Consider the following 19,737-nt stretch of genomic DNA (forward strand, 5'->3'; position numbering starts at 1 on the left):
GTGGATCTACTTCGCATTGCCTGTAGATAGTTTAAAATAAAAGAAGTATCTTCAATGGAAATAAAAATAGCTATGCACGCAACTGTAAGGGTATTTTCTGTGGTAACTCAATATCTCAATAACTCAATATCCTGTAAGAACAACTAAAAGAATATTTAATTACAACCGACTCAATAACGGGACACATTTACACGTTGTTACCCGAGGTGAGAACAAGTGTTTGAGGCGCGTTTAATTTTAAATTAAATGCTGAAATAATCGGCAACATTCGGGCATGTACGGCCACGTTCGGCCAACCACGTGATGGTCATCAAGAAATATGGCGTGAAGTTGGCACGAAGATGGTTGTCGTGAGTTACGAAAGAGTAGACGATTTCTCGCGGGGAAGGCGCTTCCCAGTCGTCCGGAGAAGTGCCACATTCCTAATTTTTCTTTCAATCTAGCAACTGAGAAATAGTGCAATGGTATACGATATTAAATGGATCATACCGAAACTTCGAAATACGGGTAGCCTCTGGAACATCGCGAGTAGTATAACCTTTGTAGCAGTAGGAATTTTTTCTAAAATCATAATAGGTGAGTGACTATGCAAGCCGGTTTGTTAACTACAAGTTAGTACTATTTATTTCTGCATATGGATATATTTATTCGTTAGCAACTGTCTTAATTTACATTTATATATCGATATAATTCTCGATGTATCACAAATTTGACTATTTTATTATATTGACTCGTAGTATAAGTTGTGTGATCTACAGTTTATTCTTATAATTTATGTAAAAATATAAAAAATATTTAGATAAGTATATTTATTGATAAAAGGTTAAAAGCGTTTATAAAAAATGCCCGAGATGTTTCAACGTGATATTAAGAAACGTTATTGATTTATATAATAAGTGAATAATTAGATTCATTTTATTTAATCACTATGATAATCATAGAACCAGTATGAGAACTTTATCAAACATAGGTTGCGTGTATAATCTATTTTCGCAATTGTAGTAAAATTTTTAAAAACTATTTTTAATTTTCAATTGTTGAATAACAAATTTTATGTATAGTTTTTATACGTGACATATATTACAGTTAAAGCTTCTTTATAGAATACACTAATACAATTTATTAATTTAAACGATTGATACATAAATTGTCATTTTATTAAATAATCGTTATCGGTCCACTTCGAACATAACATATCGTTAAATTTCGTAACACGATATTACAACAAAAACGATCGTGATGTAAATGTAAGAGAGTTTCAAACTTGTTTGCCTTAGAGTTCACCTTACACGCATACTTACAATTGAAATAAATTTTGCATCAATGATTGTAATTAAATTTGACATTTAATTTAAAACTGTCTTCTTTAATGTTTTAATTTGGAGCACATATTATAAATACAAATATGTATATAAAAAGACTAATATTCGTACATATACATGAATAGATTTGCAAGAAGGTCATGCAAAAAAAAACAGTATAAAAAAATACAGGTACAAAATCTTGCGTACAACAGGTATTTTTAATTAACTTGTACACACTTCATTGTTATAGAATTGGACACGCATGTTTAATTTTCATGAAATCGCCAAAACTTTACATTTAACTATTATTATTACTATTACACAGAAATGATAACCGTTGTTTAACCTTGAACATACTTACAAAATCTTTCTTTTTTCTACTGTTGTCTAATATGCCACTAACATTAATTCTAAATAAATAGTACATTAATACTAAATTAATAACTCACATACATGCGATTACGCATGCATTTAATCAAAGATCGTATTCATTTAACCGTAACTGGATTTTAAGAACTACTTGGATTTTGGATTGTTGTATGTAGTTCCGGAAATGACGAAGTTGTATATAACGTGCCACTTTTATTTGTTTTGCGAAGATTTGGCGTTTCTAATTTCAGGGAGGGTCAGATACGCGTTACCGCCCGACAAAGGGCACAGGAAATCAGTCATTGGCTCTCGCTGGCCTTTCAGTGAGTACCACTGATTTACAACGAACTCGGCTTGATGTTGACTTAGCTACGTTACAATAAACTTCGGAAATTAAGCGGATTACTCAATTGGTTGGACGCGTAGCGCACCATATACGGCCATCCTCCCACCTCTCTTTCTCTTTCTCTCTCCCTCTCTGTTTAATCCTCCCCTTTCTTTTCCACTCCTCTGTTTTTATTCGTTTTATCAATTTATCCGCGTGTGATAGTCATAATTTTACATAATAATTTTACATAGTCAGAGCTCTTTCATTCATTATGACGCCCGTAATGCTAAAATTTATATGCTTCTCAAATGCTAAGTGATTCTTGTTAGGTAGTTGAAATGATTGCTTTTAAACGCTAAATGCGTATGGAAAATCACTAGTATGTAGAATTTAAACATAATAGTGCATGATTAATTTTTGAACATGGAGTTTTGTACAGAGGCCATCTGTCGGTGTGTTCAAGAACTATTACTATAATGTTCATTAACTCAGAAAAACACCGAGAATATGAATTAGACTATATATATTTTCCATCTTCATTTTTCATAATACATATGCAAATTTTTCACTTTCACGCTGTTATCGAAGTATAAAACCAGAGATCGATCTAGTACATGATTATAACCTTGAATGACCTTGTATGGAGGTAATTGAACTTCTTTGAAAAGTGACAGTTACCATATAAAATATTTTCGAAATATTAAACTGTCTTTGAGATAACCTTTCTCATTTTTTGCTGTGAACAAATTTTTTATCGCTCATTTTTAAATTTTCAGGGCAATCGTATCAATTACTTCACAGAGATCATCTCATCCAATTTCATTGTGTCATCAGTTTGCATAAGGATTGCAGTTGCGATATGGTTCTAAGGTTTCGATGAAAAGAATAATTATTTACGTGTCAGCGAAGCACGAGTAGCGGCTTTACTTAAAAGCTTTAGCACTAGCAATGATTCGCGAGCGAAAGATCACTGGTTCGTTGTGCATACGCTTAAATAAAACCAATTCTATGCAAAATCCAGATGAAGTGTGTCTCCCAACTCCTATGTATATGTATGTAGTTGACGATTAGGGGGGAAACGAGGAATATCACAAAATGGCTTTATTAAGAAAATTAAGTTTTAATATTTTAGTCCACTAAAAAAGGAACAACGTTCAAGCAATTTACCTGCATTACTCATAAAATCAAGCTTAAATCTTACTTAGACCTCGTAAAAAATAATGATTAATAAGATATTAATTATTTTTGTCTATGTTTAGTTCCAATGCAGAGTGGCTATTCCCTGTTTTTAAGCAGTACACCAAATTGTTAACATCATCTTATGAGCATATTTAAGTATAATCATTGTGATTAGACAGTTCTTGTCTTTCAATTTCAATTTCCAAACAAAATGTGCTATAAAATGCAAAATCACGAAAAATGGACAGTCCTCGTCTTTTCCCCTTACTCATCAGTTATACACGGGAAATGTACAAATTCTAAGTTAAATACACCCCTATAATCTCTCCACCTGATATACAAATGAATTTATCAAATGAATTTATCAGTCTTTTCTTTTTCGTTTTTGCTGTTTAAGAATGGCTGAACAGAACGACGGTATACAACAAATACATCATCAATCGTGCGTTAAACAAAAGGCCGAAAAATGTGCCGCTCATTACGGTGTCGAATCATCACAGTTGTTTCGATGACCCTGGCATATGGGGTAAGTCTCTCGAATGATGATTCAACAATTGCATCCCTTCGCATCGTACCGACCGTTATCTGTATTAAACATACAACAATATTTTATCGATATTATTTCCTATCTCCATGTTTGTGCTTTATTAGCAAATATTTTACTCCAAATATCGATTGACAAATCGTTATCGAGACAACCAAACAATAGTTGAACGACATGTATTTTTCCTTTTGTTATCTATTCAAAGTATACTTTACTGGTGAAACAGTAAATAAAATGAAATGGATGATTTACTTTCTTACATTTTTCATGTGAATTAAATGACAGTTACTTTTTTTTATAACAAAAGTATTTAAAGAAAAACAATATAGCGGAATATGCACATGCAGCCTTTTTCTAATAACCTTGAACTTCGATTTTACATAAATAATAGCATTCAAGCATTATGCACAGCTTGTGAGTTGTAAATCGTTTTATTTATTCATACTATTGATAAAATAGATTTCCAGTTTGGCTGAATAATTTAGATAACGATAATAACAATACGCTATATCTATGAAAAATTTCACATCTAAATTTTATTTGTTTCTAGAGTGCGGATGTTTATGTATTTATAGAAAATTTAAGTGTAAAGTACACAGAATACAAATACTACAGTAAATCATAGAAAATGTTCAAGGTATAGTATTGATTATGATATTGGGTGGATCAGATGAGTCTTTGCTTAAGTTTTATTTTTTTTTTTTTTTTTTGTGGTATTCGAAAAAATATAAATTTGCATAAACATGTGCATTCTATCTATGTCCTCCTCTGTTATTTTGTTAAACACCAATTATTTAGATCCACATACATACCACATATGCATGTATACCTCACACATTACGCGCATTCCCCTCTTCCTGAAACATATATAATCTTTTCTTCCTCAGAATGACCATCGATAAGCGATCGAATGAAAAAATTTAAGACAGAAAAATCTCTGAACTCATTTAGCGACCCTGGGCCTGAAGAGTCTGATGAATCGACGTAAGATGAGGTGGTCGCTCGCGGCCCACGACATTTGTTTCACAAAGACCTGGCATTCGTACTTCTTTATGTTGGGCAAATGCATTCCTGTGATCAGAGGTGGCGGCGTGTATCAAGAAGCTATAGATTTCTGCATCGAAAAATTGGCAGCCGGTGATTGGGTTCATGTCTTTCCCGAGGGAAAAGTAAACATGTTTAAAGACAACATGAGGTTTGCGATTATCTTTTTCTACTCTTTATTCCATATCTTATTTTATTCTGCTTCGTCGTCTTCTTTTTTCTTACTTAATTATCACAGAATGACAAAAATATGATTTTACAAAATTTAATGTTCCACTGACGTGTTATAGATTAAAGTGGGGTGTTGGAAGGTTAATATTGGAATCGCCAGTTACGCCACTGGTGATACCAATCTATCACCTTGGTATGGACGAAGTTCTTCCAAACGAACCACCATACAGATTGAAAATTCGTAAAAAGGTCACCTTGAATTACGGTGAGCCAATAGATTTTACCGAGTTACTAGAAAAATTGCGTGCATCGAAAGCAAGTGAAGTGGAAGCGAGGAAAGCGATTACGGATCGTATTCAGGAAGAACTAATAAAGTAAAGTGTCATTTTAAATCATAGTAATATTTTATATTTATGGTGGTAATAATAATCTTTATATCTTTAATAACTAATCTTCTTTCTTTTTCAGACTAAAAACAATTACAGAAGAGCTTCATAAAAGGTCATGATGTTTAAACGGGGGGCATTCTTATTGTCACCCCGATTAGCTTTAATTTACCAAAAAAAAAATAATACTTTAATTTTAACGTGACAATAGGTCATACTCGTGCTCGATATTTAACTAAAGATGTTCACCTGTGGACGACATATTAGTAACATATATGCAATCATGTAATGTAATGCATATATTGGGGCAGTAGTGATTTATTTTTTGTTCTTCTTTCTTTTTTTCTATTTTTTGTGACAAAGAAAAAAGTGGAAAAAGAGAACATTATGCCATTTATACCTTTCGGGAGATTTTAATTTAAATACGAGTCGTGTTGACTTAAGAATGCCATATACGTATCGCGGTTACATCATCGCATGCATAACAATGTATATATGTACGTACGTACACGGTAGGAAGCAATTGTCGTAATATATTACGTAAAAACTCGCAGCCGCTGTTTATAGAAAAAACTTTAACATAATCGCAAATTACGACAGCTTGTGAAACATAACATTGAAACTGTGTCACTGTACTACATATTATCGGTTTTCCCTTCATACATCGACTTTTTTAATATCACTGAGCCTCATAATTTATGATATGATAACATAAGCGTGACACAATCTTTGTATGGTTCACCGAACTTATTTTGCATATATCGGGAAACTTTTGTATAATTCCACATAATTTGAATACAATGATATTGATAAAATAGAAAAAGAAAAATAATTTTGATGAAACAACAGAAGTTAAGATAGATTTGATTGAAACCCAACTTTTGTTGAACTTGTTGAACTTTGAAACACTTGACCCTTGAATACAAACAAAATGAAATTGCAATCCTTACGATCTATCGTATATTTAGATAGCTATATGTACACACGTATATTTTTGATATAGTAAGAATTTACAGTATTTATATTCAAGACACTTCGAATGATAAAAATACTGCGGAGATATGCATATTTTGTATTTATTAAATTTTCACTGTAAGTAGTAAAATATCTTCAAGAGGAAAGCTATTTTCTGCAATTTGTTATATTAAATGCAAGTATTATTCAAAATGTAGTGTGATAATTTTTTACGCCATTGTTTCGTTTTAATAAATTATTTTTCGCACTAGACTATATTGTTTAAGAAGAATTATGCAGAATATCGTGACAACTATTATACGATAGTTATTAAGTAAATATTCCTCGCAAACAAAGTATAATTCGATTTACTAATATATTTATTAGTACGCCTGAAGATCTCCAAATGATATAACTTACATTATCTTCTTTAATAAATATAGTATCTGTTTCAATTTGTTTTCTATAATTATCGATAGAACGAATATTTATATTATTCTATGAAGAATAGTATTTATAATTCAACATATACATTTAAGATAATTCAACAAATTCCATTTAAGATTGATATTACATATGAAAAATTGTGACTACCTATATTACATCGCTTTGTTATGATATTCACAGATAGATCTTGTACATATATACTTATTCTTCCGCGACATATAGAAATATATATTACGCCGACATTCACCATTACGACATTACTATTTGTTCAATGGAAAGATCGGGTCTTGGCACATTTTCTCTCTCCGTAGAAACAAACGTGATTTCGATTCTACGAGCGATACAAGTAAAGCAACACACAATACTCACTTTTACAAGACGAATGGTATCTGTACATTAATTACGTTACACATATCATAAACTTGAAATAGACAGAACGGTATATAACACTAACGAGATAAAGTTTATGTGGTACATGTAGATACTATCACTCTCGTCTTATCAATTATCATTTTAATTTCCTTAGAATCGAACAAGTACGATATTAGATGTGATTCGATCGCGAGACTTAGATCAAAGCAAATGAACTTCATTTCTAGTTAAAATATAGATTATTTTATAAATAATATTAATAAGCTTTCCTTTAATAGTTTTAAATATGATTAAAGGGAAGATTAATTTCCATTTATAGATACAAATATAGCATATAAAGAAATATTCTTTTTTAAAGAATATTTGTTATTTTAATTAATCTTTTACAATTTCGAATTCATTTTTGGACGGTGTTTAAAGAATAAAAAGTAATAACACATAATATTTAAATATTGCTCAATTCTAACAATAATTCATGCTGCTAAAATACATGAATAGAATTATTTTATACATGATTATTTGTAAATATACGATTTACAACTATCTATTCCTATGAAATATACATATTAAGATTCTACAGAATTGAAATATATATATGTACGTATACAGATCTCACAAGTATCGCGATCGAAATAAAATTATAAATATCTTCGCAATTTGATGAAAAAAATAGCATCCTTTTGGTATAGATTACTGTCATACAATTTCTTCTTTATTTCTGAATCAGTACGATCACTCAGCACTATCTTCTTTCAATTATCTAACTCTATCACCTCAATGATATTCATTGGCAACTTTACGAAGACTAGTTTTATTGAAATTACAAATACTTCCTAGCAGAGCAGCTCGTTCATTGGTCAACCTTGAAACATTACTTGCATCAACAGGTGGTGGCATCGGAGGTGGTGGTACAGTACTCTTAGCAGGAACTCCATCACTTTGCGGCACATCTATAGAACCTTTAGTTAAATAAATTGTAACTTTATATAAAGGTTACAACATCACTTGAATACATATCATTACACTACATTTCATTTTTATCAACTATACCATTAACATTCAAATATATGTACTACACCCAATACCAGTTATCAGAATCAAATACAACCTACGATGCATAAATTCAAAAAAGAAGTACATACATTTCATTCAAGATGTATTCAAGCGATAATTAAAAGAAAAAATGCATGAATGTGAGCAATTAGTGTTTGTATGATCGTATGACCTACGTGAGAGAAATAAGCGTAGTATGCGCCATCAACTTTTGTGCCCAGCTAACGTAAAAATGAGGAAGATCGATTAATGTTAATTGTTAATGAATGTTATTGAAAAAAATGATCTGTAACTTACGCAGCGATGGGGGTGTTAAAGTTCCAACGCTGGTCGCTGTAGAAGTACTTGTAGGACTATCCGAGCGCTCTGGACTCTTGCCGTTTACATGTTTCATCCCATTCGCACTTAATTGATTTGCAGAACGTTGTTCTTGGGCCAATTTCTGTTCTTTTTTCTAGAAAATCAAACACATGAATTTTTTTTACTTTAGAGCAATAGCTTAATGTGGTATTTAGATATATTAAAATATTTACTAGTTTTTGTTTTCGCTTTTTCATCTCTTCTTCCGAGCTCATCATTTCCTGAACTTTGACAAGCCTCTTTTGATGTCTTGCTACTTTCTGCTCGTCTTTTAATCTTTGTTCTGCTTTGTTCACTGCTTGCTGCAGAGCCTCCTTCAAATGACTACTTAATTTGAAGTGTGGTCGTTCCATGGAGCCAACAGCTAATACAGCATGCCTTGCTGACTCGAAGAATGGATGTTCTAATAAATGCGATACCGTTGGTAGATCTTGTTTTAGAGCTTCTGGTGCGAGTATCACTTCCAGCAGACTTTTTAAAGTTGCTTCACAATAAGGTAACTCAGAACACGTTGCTTCTAACAGTGGTCGTCCAAATGCCATTTCATATAATACATGTCCAAACGAATAAACATCTACTTGAGTCTATTAAAAGAAAAGATACATAAATATTTATTATATTAATATATTTATATGACATTTTTCGAAATGTAGGATATAATATACCGTAGCGTGAAGTTTACGCCTTTGCACAACATAAGGCCGATAAAATGCTGGTAAGCCTAACAGACCATTTTCTAGATCTAGCAATTTCGCACATCTCTGAGTCAAAAGAATATTTCCTGTATGTAAATGTCCGTATGGTAGGCCCTTTTCGTGAAGAAATCCTAAAGCTTCCAAAATCTAGAACAGAAAAAATAAAATATATTTAGGTATAAAACTTATTCTTCCATGATCTTGATATAAAGTATTCATTTTCTAACCTGGTAACCATACATAGCAATTTCAGGCACTGTTAACGATTTGGTTTGTTTTGGGTTTCCATATTTCTTTATAAACGGTTGTTTGGGTTTAGTTACACACAAAATGTCGCGTAATGTACCCGCTGGATAAAAATTTCTTATCATTAACGCTCCATTTTCCGTTACATGTTGATAAACGATTGGTTCTATATAATTATGCTTCAACGTCCCTAAACTTTTGAAAACTCCTTGCATATCTTTATCTTGCAGGTGTTTGTCTGGACCAAATTCTACCCATGCAAGCAGTAACTCTTGCTTGGGATTTTGACGATTTTTTACAGTATAATAATGCTTCCTTAACCGCCATCCCATATCAGGAATGGCCTTACAAACTTCGAAATTTGCATCACTGCGTAAAGCTAGTGACACCTGTTGCAGAGCTATTTCTGAATTTGGAAATTACTTATGAAATACACTATACACAATAAATTCATAATTTATAATACTATTGGACTTATTTTAATACTTAAATAAAATATTCCCTATATCTGTCCTTTATTTGTATATATGTACAACTTATTTTTAACTGTATTTATTATTATAATTAAATCATACCATGTAATGGCGCTGTGTAATTATCTGGATCTAAGAATTTTTTCATGGGGAGTGACGATGCCAATATAGGATTCATTAGTATATTGTTTAGGTAATTCTAAAAACAGATAAAAAAAATAATAATAAAAAGATTTAATAATAATAATTCTTTTATAACAAGACTAACCTGTAGGGCTACTTGACGTTGAGCTATGAAGTCTGGTTCCATATTACCAATAATTTTCTTTGGAGGAAGTGCCAGGTCAATGCCTGATATTGATAAAGTTGCATTAAGTTGTACGAAATCATTGTAGCGTCTACTAACTCTCCAAGATTTCTCTGGAAGTGGACCTCTTTGTATTCTAATCACATATTCCTAAATAAACATAACACTATAATGTAAATGTACAACTAATTTTGCAAGCCATTGTATATATGCGACCAATAAACAATAATTGAAGATGACAACAAGTTTGTACATTTAAGATTATAAGTCTCTTAAAATAAGTACACAACCATGGGGTCTAATTAATATTATGATAATCAATAATTCAAAAATATTTAGAAGAATGTGAAAAACTTACATTTAATCCTAAGGTCAAATAAGAAGACAACTTTATTTACTCAGGATTGATCAATAGTATTTTAATTTTTAAAATTGCTTTTTATATATATATGTCAAAAAAATAATTTATCATAATATTTCAGATATGCTTTTTATATGTAATGAACACTAATATCTATATACATTATCGTACACCATAAAATATATTATTCTCCTCAACACGTTATAAATAAAAAATATTTGTTTTATCACATTAATTTAATTTATAGAAAAATAAATACATCAAAAGAAATATTTGATGTTCAAAGCAAAAGAACCATCGAGAATGCCTACGTAACAAACAATAATGACCGTCGTTAATTTAGCGACACAAGATTGGAGTGAACAGGCCGATGTGTATAAACTTCACCTTTTATCGAGTAAATGTCAAAATATACGCATTAAGCGTGCGCCGTACCGTGTGTCCGTCGATTGTTCTTGCATTTTCAATGACGCTCGTCAACTTCTCTGTATCATCTAGTAGCACTTTATTTGTATATCGCTTCTCAAATAAAGCCATTGATCATTAGTCCGACAGAATGCAGAGCCCGTGCGGGGCAAACTGCGTGTGTCTATCGTATAGTTTCCGCGAGTCGCCATACATGACGCGATTTTGATTCATTTCCACATTGGCGAACGTATTTTCACAGTTATTGTAAATGGGTCATTGCTACCGAGAAAGACACCAGTAATTAATATTCCATTGACGATCGATTGCAGATCAAATTTAACTAGCTCCCTTCTTTTTCAGTGTTTAACACCCATAATCTTTCACCATTTTATTATGTACGTTTTCACAGTGATACCACGCGATCAGATGACCACTATGATAGACTCAAAGTTTCTATATCCTCCGCTTATTCTAATTAAATTGCACGGAAAAGTTGTTAAGTTTATTTGAAAATAAACATATATCATATTATGTTTAATTGATTTCTAATGGCTATAAAATGTTACATTCCTTATAATAATGATAATTTATTGTATGTTACATATTGTATGATATTATACAATAAAAAGAGAATATCCGATTGGTTCATTCAGAGTGCAATTTGTTCGCATAATAAATAATGATCGAACAAAATTATTTTTCATAATAGCATTGCAAAAAAGATAATAAAGCCGCATAAAGAACAAATGATTACACTTTTTTAATAATATAAATTGCATGAATACGCAACTAGAGAAATGAAACTTAAATAGAAATTTGTTTCATCTACTAAATAATATAATAACTTTAGTTCGCATATTTTTATGTACTATAGTACTATATGCATTCTATAGATTTTTGCATTCCTAACACGTTGACTGCTACGATAGTACTCGGTGATCCATTTTAGATATCAATATCAATATCAATTGCATTTCTAGAATGATTAAAATAAGAAAGAATAAAAATTTATTTGTATACCACTGTATGTATTGTAGTATTTACATACCAATTCCTTAAGTCCAAGTACATTTAATAGCACTTTCACATGACCATAAAAATGTAGTACTATGAAAGTGAAATTTAGGATCTGATAAAACTTCATTAAAAAATAATATGATATGATATGATATAATATATGATAATATTATATGAATAATATGATAAAAAAGATTATACGGACAAATATTTCTTTGAGTCATTGTATATAAAGTTCGCGTGGCAGTTAACGGTTAAAATTTTCTCAAAATGCATAAACAAACACAGTCTAGCGATCACTTAATGGGATAAACTCGAAGCGTATTTAAATCTTCGCGGGCCGGATATGTATATACGAATGCGACGTAGTACCTCGCCGAGTCGTCACAACTTCCGGCCATAGTTTTGCATCCTTTTTTCCGAACGTCGTCTGCCGTTGTAATCATTACACCGTGGTGATAGTACAACGAAGTGGAGTAGTGTCAGAAGTGGCAAGTGTCGAGCCGTTTTTCTCCGAAGGTGCCGAGAAATTATGGCCGTTTCTTCATACGTCGTTCCGTAACAGGTAAACGAACGTTCTCGCGTAGCATAATTCAAACGCGGAACAAAAATCTGACGATCTTTGGAACAAGATCGTAGAAAAGTCTCCTTTTTCGAAACTTTGTTCCGCGACGCAGAGAATTGTGTTCGGTATATTGACGATGGCACGGATGAGTTTTCTTCTGTCGATCGGACACACGAGGCTCGATACGTTTCCCGTCGCCTCTGGTTGACGGTTCTATTCCTCCTGTTAACACGGGATAAACAGCCCCTGCGTTTTGCTTTATTTCGCCGCGTGATCCGAACGTTCGACGTCGGTGTTTCCTCTTTTTTTCCTTCGTCGTTTTTGAATCGCCGCCAGCGTGTTAATTAAACAAACAAACTGTGGCCGAGGCGGGTGTTAATCGGACACGCCGCAAGAAAATCTGGAAAGGACGTGCGAGTCGATGAGAAGAAGGAGACGGCGGAGGAGAAAGAGGTAGGAACTTAGGATCATCGTGAGATATGGAGAATAACGACGAAGCGCGCGCCGTGGCCGAACATGCGTCGACGTCGAAGGAGAAACCCTTGGAGGCAACTACTGGCGATGATTACGGTTGCGAACACTACAAGCGAAAGGCCAAATTTGTGGTGAGTCTTTGGTCAATTGTTTTCCTTTCAGCTTCATTCCATGTATATTTTGTCATGTTTGCTAGAACAGTAACATGGTTAATAAAAATCTGTCTTTTAGCAAGTGTGAAATAGAAAGTTTCGAGTAAATGATCATTAATTACTTGATGAATCTAGCTTATGTAAACTCATATTTTACTGAATGTAATTAAAGTGAAATTTAAATGTAGATTCACCCTCTGAATTTTATAATATACAGTGACCGAGTATTCGTGTTTTCCAATGTCTCCTTCATCAAATTCTACATTTCATTTTAATAATATTAAATCTTTGTAGTAATATGAAAGTACTACTAAATATAAAAAAGTTTAATATATTTGGACGTAATTAATTGACATGTAAATGCTATAATAAATACAATTATTGCCCGCAAATACTTTTTAATAGCTACTGTATATAGTTTAGGTAATTTTCCTAGAAACTTATAAAACAACGAAAGAATTTTCTTTTCTCTTACAATTAGTGTAATATTTCTTATCTTTCAAGAGTCTCCAATAAAGTATTGTTAAAGTGTATTACTTATTATTAAGACAGAGATTAAGATCTATGTATGTACTTTGAATTGCGACATTGTGTTTGTTAAATAGTAATTATGACACTCCCATTCTAACAAATACTTCACTTCCAAAGCTAATTTTCCTGATATCTCAAAATTGGCGACAGTTTACTGTGCTACTCTTCTAGCAAAACCTTCTTCTATACATATGTATAAGTACATATGCGAGGCGCTCTGTTTTCAGTTTCGATCACGCAGATGTTCAGTGATCAGTTTGCGCGATTCAGCTGCGAGGCAACATGTTCTTCTCGGGTACCGTTTTTAATCCTTCCGGCGTGTCTCTACGGCTTCGTCTCGTGTCAAGCATTTTTCGAACTTGGTCACGGTATACGATGACTTTATCTACTTCACTCTCGATTTTATTCTTCCTCGCGAATATATTATCTATAAGTTCATACATATTTATTGAAATTTACAATTTGATTCTTGACAACTTTAAATAACAATGTAAGAAGCGCTAATAGAGTTTTCTTTTTATGTATATCATTAATTGATCTCTTCAAGTGATCGCAAATAACGTACATCACCCGTTGACAGTTAATTACATATATTAATTCGCGTAACAGCGCTCCTACGGTATATATTTTGAGTTATTCAAAGAAAGAGGCGGAATTGAGATTTTTCTCAAAACAAATTTGTTGCATTTTTTATATGATGAATAGTATAAAGTCGGATCTTCACTGAAGCTACAACAAGCAGCTTTTTGTTACTGTCCTATATTTCTTGAAAAAGTCGCCAGTATGGATAAAATGTTTTTATAAGTTGCTATTTGCTAAAATATTTTGGAATATGCAGGGATAAGAGGCGACAAAAAGCTCCTCCTTGTTACTTCAGTGGAAATCAGGCTTAAGTTACTTACAGTGACGGACAAAAGAATGTTTATAAAATAAGAAATATAAGACTCCGTAATTTTACAAAATGGATTCATACTTAATAAAAGCAACGGATAAATATAATATATCACAGAATAGGTGATTGTTATCAACGTGTCAAATGTTCAGTGCAAAAGTTTTTTTATCCGTCACTGTATCTATAATGACTTATTCGTTACTTGGTCGTTTATACATTATCGCATCGGATTGTAAATACATTGTCGCATCGTATGCTCGAAATCACTCGAACGATAAATTAAACTGTCTGATTGTTTTAAGAATCCTGCATGGTAAATAAACAGTTGACAATTTATCGATTTATAACCGGTTTTTTCAACGAATCTTCACTCGACTAATAAACCGAACTTACAATTCTAGAAGCGCTTCAAGCGCCACCTAACACGATAAATAAAATTCGAAAAGCATCCATAAAGCGGTTTATTTAAATTTCCCATCAAAATGCACACTGAAAAGAAAGAAGAAATGCAAAAAATTTGAAAATCAGAAAGATTCGATATACCTTTGTGACTACCCTTGAACTTGCTCGGGTAATCGATAGTATAAACTTGTTTCTAAAATAAACGACACGGGTAGCGGTCTTACAATTAACGACTGACACCAAAATCGCTCGTACACGAGCTTTTTCTATTCGCCGTGTGTAAACATGAACGTGCGTCCCATATGTGCGTGTGTGTACGCAGCAAACAAATCGATGAAGTTCAGCCATGTGTTGTGTAACGAGACGCCCTCTTTCAAAGTGCTGCTTACCAATTGCCGCGATAAGCCAAATGTCTTGTGCTGCTGCTACGAACGACCAGTGCTTTTGCGTCGTCTCGAAGAAAAAGAAACTGTAATTATAAATTTTTTTCTTTTTCGAAATTTCTACAATTTGAATTTTTATTTCATCTTTTTATCCTCTTGCGAAATACGCACTGAGCTCTCGATTTCGTTTTCTGATTACGTTCACCTTATTTACCTGAACGCATAAAGATAAGGCACTGAAATTTTTGTTGCTCAAATATTGTCCAAGAGAGTAGCACCGTGAATAATCCAGATAGGCCTTCTACCGAGAAAACGTTGTGTACATTGCACTTGAAGAAGTGTACGGTATTTTAGTCAGTAGTTTCTTTTTTAATATTTTTTTTTTTTTTTGTAATTAATAATAAAGGCAATAGTAAAAATTCAATTAAATTTGAAGACTAGTTTATTTATTAAAATATTATACCGAGGACAGGATCTTCATTATTTATATTTTATGGTCCTATTGTAAGATATTTTCGAACTAGTAGCAGTGGACAAAATTGTACTAACAAGCTATTTATCGATAAAAATGAATAATTTTTGCAGAGACATATTGAAATATCTATAACTCGTGTTTCAATAGCACATGGAGGATTTGAACGACTACCATGTGCGCCATCTAATAGAAACTGAATAATCACAATCGAAGTCGATTATATACTACATACCACACTTGCGGCGATCGTTATAATGATAAACTTAATCCTACTATAATCATCAAATCTTCATGTCCCAATCTCATTTTTATTTCAGCAGATAAAAAGAACTTAACATTTTAATTTTTATTACTTACCTTTTCTTTAAACAGAAGAAAGTTTTTAATAATAAATAAACAAGACAGTCTTCATGTCCCAATCTCATTCTTATTTCAACAGATAAAAAGAACTTAATATTTTAATTTTTATTACTTACCTTTTCTTTAAACAGAAGAAAGTTTTTAATAATAAATAAACAAGACCGAAATTAATTCAAAGAATATACCAAGACTAAAAGTTAGGTTAATTCGAGGCTTAACGAACCATTGTTACATGGAAAAGTTTGAGAAATGAATCATTTCGGTCTTTCTGAAAATAAAAGGATTGTCGACAATTTCAAATGTTCTTCTAACTGATTCATATAATTGATTCTTTCGATGTCGCTGAACGTAGACACCACGTGCAGAATGAGTTCTATGCTGGTACATATTACATATGTTACCATATCCTCCGCACGCTGATCTGTTTCACCGTATGCTGTGCGCTGTCGAACGGATTTGCCGAACGCTTATAAGCGCCTGGCTGCATCGAAAGGGTTAGGGATCAAGGACGGATTCATATGGGGCTAATTGGATTATTATCTAAGGCCTTCGTTTTCTGAAGTGCTCAAGGATCGTCGAAGCCACATTTTTATAATGTTTTAACGAAAAATTTGAATTTAATCCTGCTGTTCTTCTCACCTCACGTTTCTACCTCTTTAGATATCTTTTTTTTTTTAAAGTACTTTATACATACAAAGCATGGAACATATAATAATATATGAGCAAACAATCAGCAGGAAAGTAATCTGCGTGCGAAAGTAAGTCAAAAATGTAAAAAAAATTTTCGTTTGAGGCCTCATTTTCAAGAAAAAGGAATTTGAACATGTTTGAAAACAGCATTTTATAGAAAAATTTTATTCTACATTTTCGACTTGTTTCTTTCGCGCAGAATTACCCTATTGACAATTGTATCACAATTGCTAAGACACCCTATGTATTGAAACATAACATCCACTTGGAAGAAAGACAGAGTAAAAATATACATGATCAAAATATATTCTTATGTCTCAAAAAGTACGTTATATTTAAAGCTGATAGTTTACTATATTTTCTATCTTTTTTTTCTTTCTAGACACCATGTTGTAACAAAGTATACATATGTCGATTTTGTCACGACAAGGAGGAGACCCACGTGGTAAATAGAAAAGAAGTCACAGAACTTATATGTGTTCTATGTGACACTCGTCAGCCTGTACAAGCCACTTGCAAAAATTGTCACTGTCGCTTTGGCAAATATACATGCCTCGAGTGCAATTTGTTCGATGACGAAGACAAGAATCAGTATCATTGTGACGGTTGCGGGATATGCAGGGTCGGCGGTCGGGATCGATTTTTCCACTGTGCCAAGTGCAACATGTGTTTACCGGTTCAGTTACAGAACGGGCACACGGTATGTAATGCACCATTAAATTTTGGTTAAATGTTAACGAAAATGTTCTGTTACTTATGTAGTGTATAATTGCTTGCCTAAGCTAAAAAAAATTGCTCATGCATTTAGTATATGTAATACATTGAATACGCTTGATTAACATTTGGAATGATAAATTGAAAGAAGTTTCAGCTTTGAGTATGAAGATATAAATAACGCTAAAGAAGAGGAAGCAAATTTAATAGCCAATCTATATATAAACTTTTATATTTACTCTGTCAGAGTGTGCTTAAGTAAGCTTACTCTAATAGAATTATGTTCTGAAGAATTTTTTTATTTAACTTTCATTATTGAATTGCAATTTTAATTGAATGTAGCTTGTTTATATAACATAGTTATATTATTAGATATAGTTGATTCTGTAAGATAATTGCTTGTTTATTATTTTCAGTGTGTAGAAAATGTTTCTCATGCAAATTGTCCAGTCTGCTTGGAGGATATTCACACAAGTCGTATACCTTGTCACATTCCAAATTGTGGTCATTTGCTTCATCGTACGTGTTTTGAGGAGTTGTTACACTCAGGACATTATGCTTGTCCAACTTGCCAAGTGTCTCTTCTAGATATGACTGATCTATGGAAATTTTTGGATATGGAAGTATCGTCAACACCAATGCCAGAAGAGTACAAGGATTACAAGGTTGATATTCTGTGCAAAGACTGTCACGAGGTAAAAATAGAATCTTATCTTACACATTTGAACTATACTGTGCTTTACTTAATCAAGAAACAATGATAAATTGGATGGGATCAATGAACAAATTGTTTAATCTTCCAGGAATCAACAGTAAAATTCCATATTGTAGGTTTGAAATGTTTGAATTGTGGAAGTTATAACACTTGCAGAGTCAAAGGATCTCCGTCTCCAGGTAAATATTATTTAATAAATTTTATTTTTGTTCTTTCTCTAATAATTTCTATTTTTGCAAATAAATCTCTATGTGTTTTAAACTTTTTAGCAGATCCAGATACATTGGACTAAATAATGTCAATGACATTGGCGATGAAGAGAATTTACAACGCTAGAACTTTTAGTATTAAAACGAGAAAAAGATGCGGAACGTTCCCGAGAAAGTGTCGCTTTTAAGCGTTTCTAACAGAAAGACATTAGGAAATGGCCTCTTTGGCATTATACCTCTACTTGTTTTTAGTGAATTTATACATCTTTGTTGATTGTTTTCAGACTTTTTATAGACGTTATTTTATTAGGAGGCTGAATGTATGATATGTATAATGATCAATGCTTATATCTATAATCATGGAAAACCGAAAATTATGGAATAATCGCAGTTTGAATCGTAAATTCAAATCGTTCAAAAAGAATAGTAAATTCTTTTTCCGCAAAGATACAATTTTTTCGTAACTATAGCGATCCTAAATGAAACAGTATGACACATTCTCGGCAGTTTTTATTTTGTTACTAATTGGTGGCGCGGTATGCACAGTGTCACCCATTTCCTAAAATTCTTCTCGCGCTGTTTTCAAATAGATCTTTATAAACATTTCATGATGTGTGACTTTCTTTCGATGCAATCTTTTCGTAAATGCTAAAATCAATCAACATATACCGGTAGTACTAGTCAAAGAAAGAAAAAATCCCCCTCTCTTTTAGCTATTGTTATAATCGACAGCTAAGAGTTCCTCTATATTATCTATTACACATAGTTCCCTGATGTTATATTACGCAGCTATATGTAGAGATAGAAATTGATGAGATTATTATTAATAAGACACATTTTATTCCTTAATGAATTATCGTACGCGCAATTTTCGAAAAGATCGCCATCTAGTCAAAGATTACTTGAGTCACTTCTTGATACGATCGTCCTACATGTAAAATAAAAAAGAATGCGCGGGGGAATCTCAGATAGTTGGGTGACGTAAGCTAATACCTGACACGATAATTCTTTGAAACTTTACGAAATAATCGTATCATAAGCCTTTCGAAACTGTGAAATTCGATCTGTGTAATTTCAGGCTTCGACATTCATCTATCGAATTTTATCGGGCATTACCATCATGTTATTGTGAACTAAAAACAACTCGTGGATATATA

The 19,737-nt window shown here is 32.4% G+C and overlaps 3 protein-coding genes and 1 long non-coding RNA gene across 12 annotated transcripts; 2 read left to right on the top strand and 2 right to left on the bottom strand.

Annotated features, from left to right (window-relative positions):
• Positions 1-299: 299 nt before the first annotated feature.
• Positions 300-6,552, top strand: LOC117233805 (tafazzin homolog). Of its 2 annotated transcripts, XM_033494409.1 has the most exons (6): positions 462-576; positions 1,925-1,996; positions 3,578-3,706; positions 4,676-4,919; positions 5,059-5,313; positions 5,408-6,552. In XM_033494409.1, the coding sequence occupies exons 1-6, from the start codon at positions 462-464 to the stop codon at positions 5,445-5,447; spliced, it is 855 nt and encodes a 284-aa protein (XP_033350300.1). In that variant the 3' UTR covers positions 5,448-6,552. The 2 variants fall into 2 exon arrangements, with proteins under 2 accessions (XP_033350301.1, XP_033350300.1); XM_033494410.1 differs by lacking the exon at positions 1,925-1,996 and having other exon boundaries at positions 300-576; positions 5,408-5,447.
• Positions 6,386-11,430, bottom strand: LOC117233800 (PX domain-containing protein kinase-like protein). Of its 7 annotated transcripts, none has more exons than XM_033494397.1 (9): positions 11,029-11,429; positions 10,194-10,382; positions 10,028-10,124; positions 9,434-9,858; positions 9,177-9,353; positions 8,685-9,095; positions 8,449-8,605; positions 8,328-8,372; positions 7,907-8,048 (listed from the first exon to the last, which is right to left on the bottom strand). In XM_033494397.1, exons 1-8 carry the CDS (start codon positions 11,128-11,130, stop codon positions 8,356-8,358), a joined length of 1,575 nt encoding a protein of 524 aa, XP_033350288.1. In that variant the 5' UTR covers positions 11,131-11,429; the 3' UTR covers positions 7,907-8,048; positions 8,328-8,355. The 7 variants fall into 7 exon arrangements, with proteins under 7 accessions (XP_033350284.1, XP_033350286.1, XP_033350283.1 ...); XM_033494396.1 differs by having other exon boundaries at positions 7,922-8,057; XM_033494393.1 differs by lacking the exon at positions 8,328-8,372 and having other exon boundaries at positions 6,386-8,057; positions 8,449-8,602; positions 11,029-11,430.
• A 976-nt stretch (positions 11,431-12,406) lies between these two features.
• LOC117233804 (RING finger and CHY zinc finger domain-containing protein 1) lies at positions 12,407-18,938 on the top strand. 2 transcript variants are annotated; one of them, XM_033494408.1, is made up of 5 exons: positions 12,407-13,188; positions 17,325-17,642; positions 18,073-18,351; positions 18,460-18,550; positions 18,641-18,938. In XM_033494408.1, the coding sequence occupies exons 1-5, from the start codon at positions 13,063-13,065 to the stop codon at positions 18,661-18,663; spliced, it is 837 nt and encodes a 278-aa protein (XP_033350299.1). In that variant the 5' UTR covers positions 12,407-13,062; the 3' UTR covers positions 18,664-18,938. The 2 variants fall into 2 exon arrangements, with proteins under 2 accessions (XP_033350299.1, XP_033350298.1); XM_033494407.1 differs by lacking the exon at positions 12,407-13,188 and adding an exon at positions 15,305-15,505.
• On the bottom strand, positions 13,095-15,266 carry LOC117233810. The gene is made up of 2 exons (XR_004493419.1): positions 15,176-15,266; positions 13,095-14,167 (listed from the first exon to the last, which is right to left on the bottom strand). It is a non-coding gene; the product is annotated as an uncharacterized LOC117233810 (long non-coding RNA).
• Positions 18,939-19,737: the final 799 nt, after the last annotated feature.

Source organism: Bombus vosnesenskii, unplaced genomic scaffold, assembly GCF_011952255.1.
Source record: "Bombus vosnesenskii isolate JDL3184/JDL3185 unplaced genomic scaffold, Bvos_JDL3184-5_v1.1 scf7180000013299, whole genome shotgun sequence".
Lineage (NCBI taxonomy): Eukaryota > Metazoa > Arthropoda > Insecta > Hymenoptera > Apidae > Bombus > Bombus vosnesenskii.

Coding starts and splice junctions, on each gene's coding strand:
- LOC117233805 (XM_033494409.1), top strand. CDS start 462: ATGGTATACGATATTAAATGGATCATACCGAAACTTCGAAATACGGGT. Junction 577..1,924: donor TTTTTCTAAAATCATAATAG/GTGAGTGACTAT, acceptor TTCTAATTTCAG/GGAGGGTCAGATACGCGTTA. Junction 1,997..3,577: donor TGGCTCTCGCTGGCCTTTCA/GTGAGTACCACT, acceptor TTGCTGTTTAAG/AATGGCTGAACAGAACGACG.
- LOC117233800 (XM_033494392.1), bottom strand. CDS start 11,130: ATGGCTTTATTTGAGAAGCGATATACAAATAAAGTGCTACTAGATGAT. Junction 9,096..9,176: donor GGCGTAAACTTCACGCTACG/GTATATTATATC, acceptor TTCTTTTAATAG/ACTCAAGTAGATGTTTATTC. Junction 8,058..8,448: donor TTTAACACCCCCATCGCTGC/GTAAGTTACAGA, acceptor ATTTAACTAAAG/GTTCTATAGATGTGCCGCAA.
- LOC117233804 (XM_033494407.1), top strand. CDS start 15,320: ATGAACGTGCGTCCCATATGTGCGTGTGTGTACGCAGCAAACAAATCG. Junction 18,352..18,459: donor TGTGCAAAGACTGTCACGAG/GTAAAAATAGAA, acceptor TTAATCTTCCAG/GAATCAACAGTAAAATTCCA. Junction 18,551..18,640: donor CAAAGGATCTCCGTCTCCAG/GTAAATATTATT, acceptor TAAACTTTTTAG/CAGATCCAGATACATTGGAC.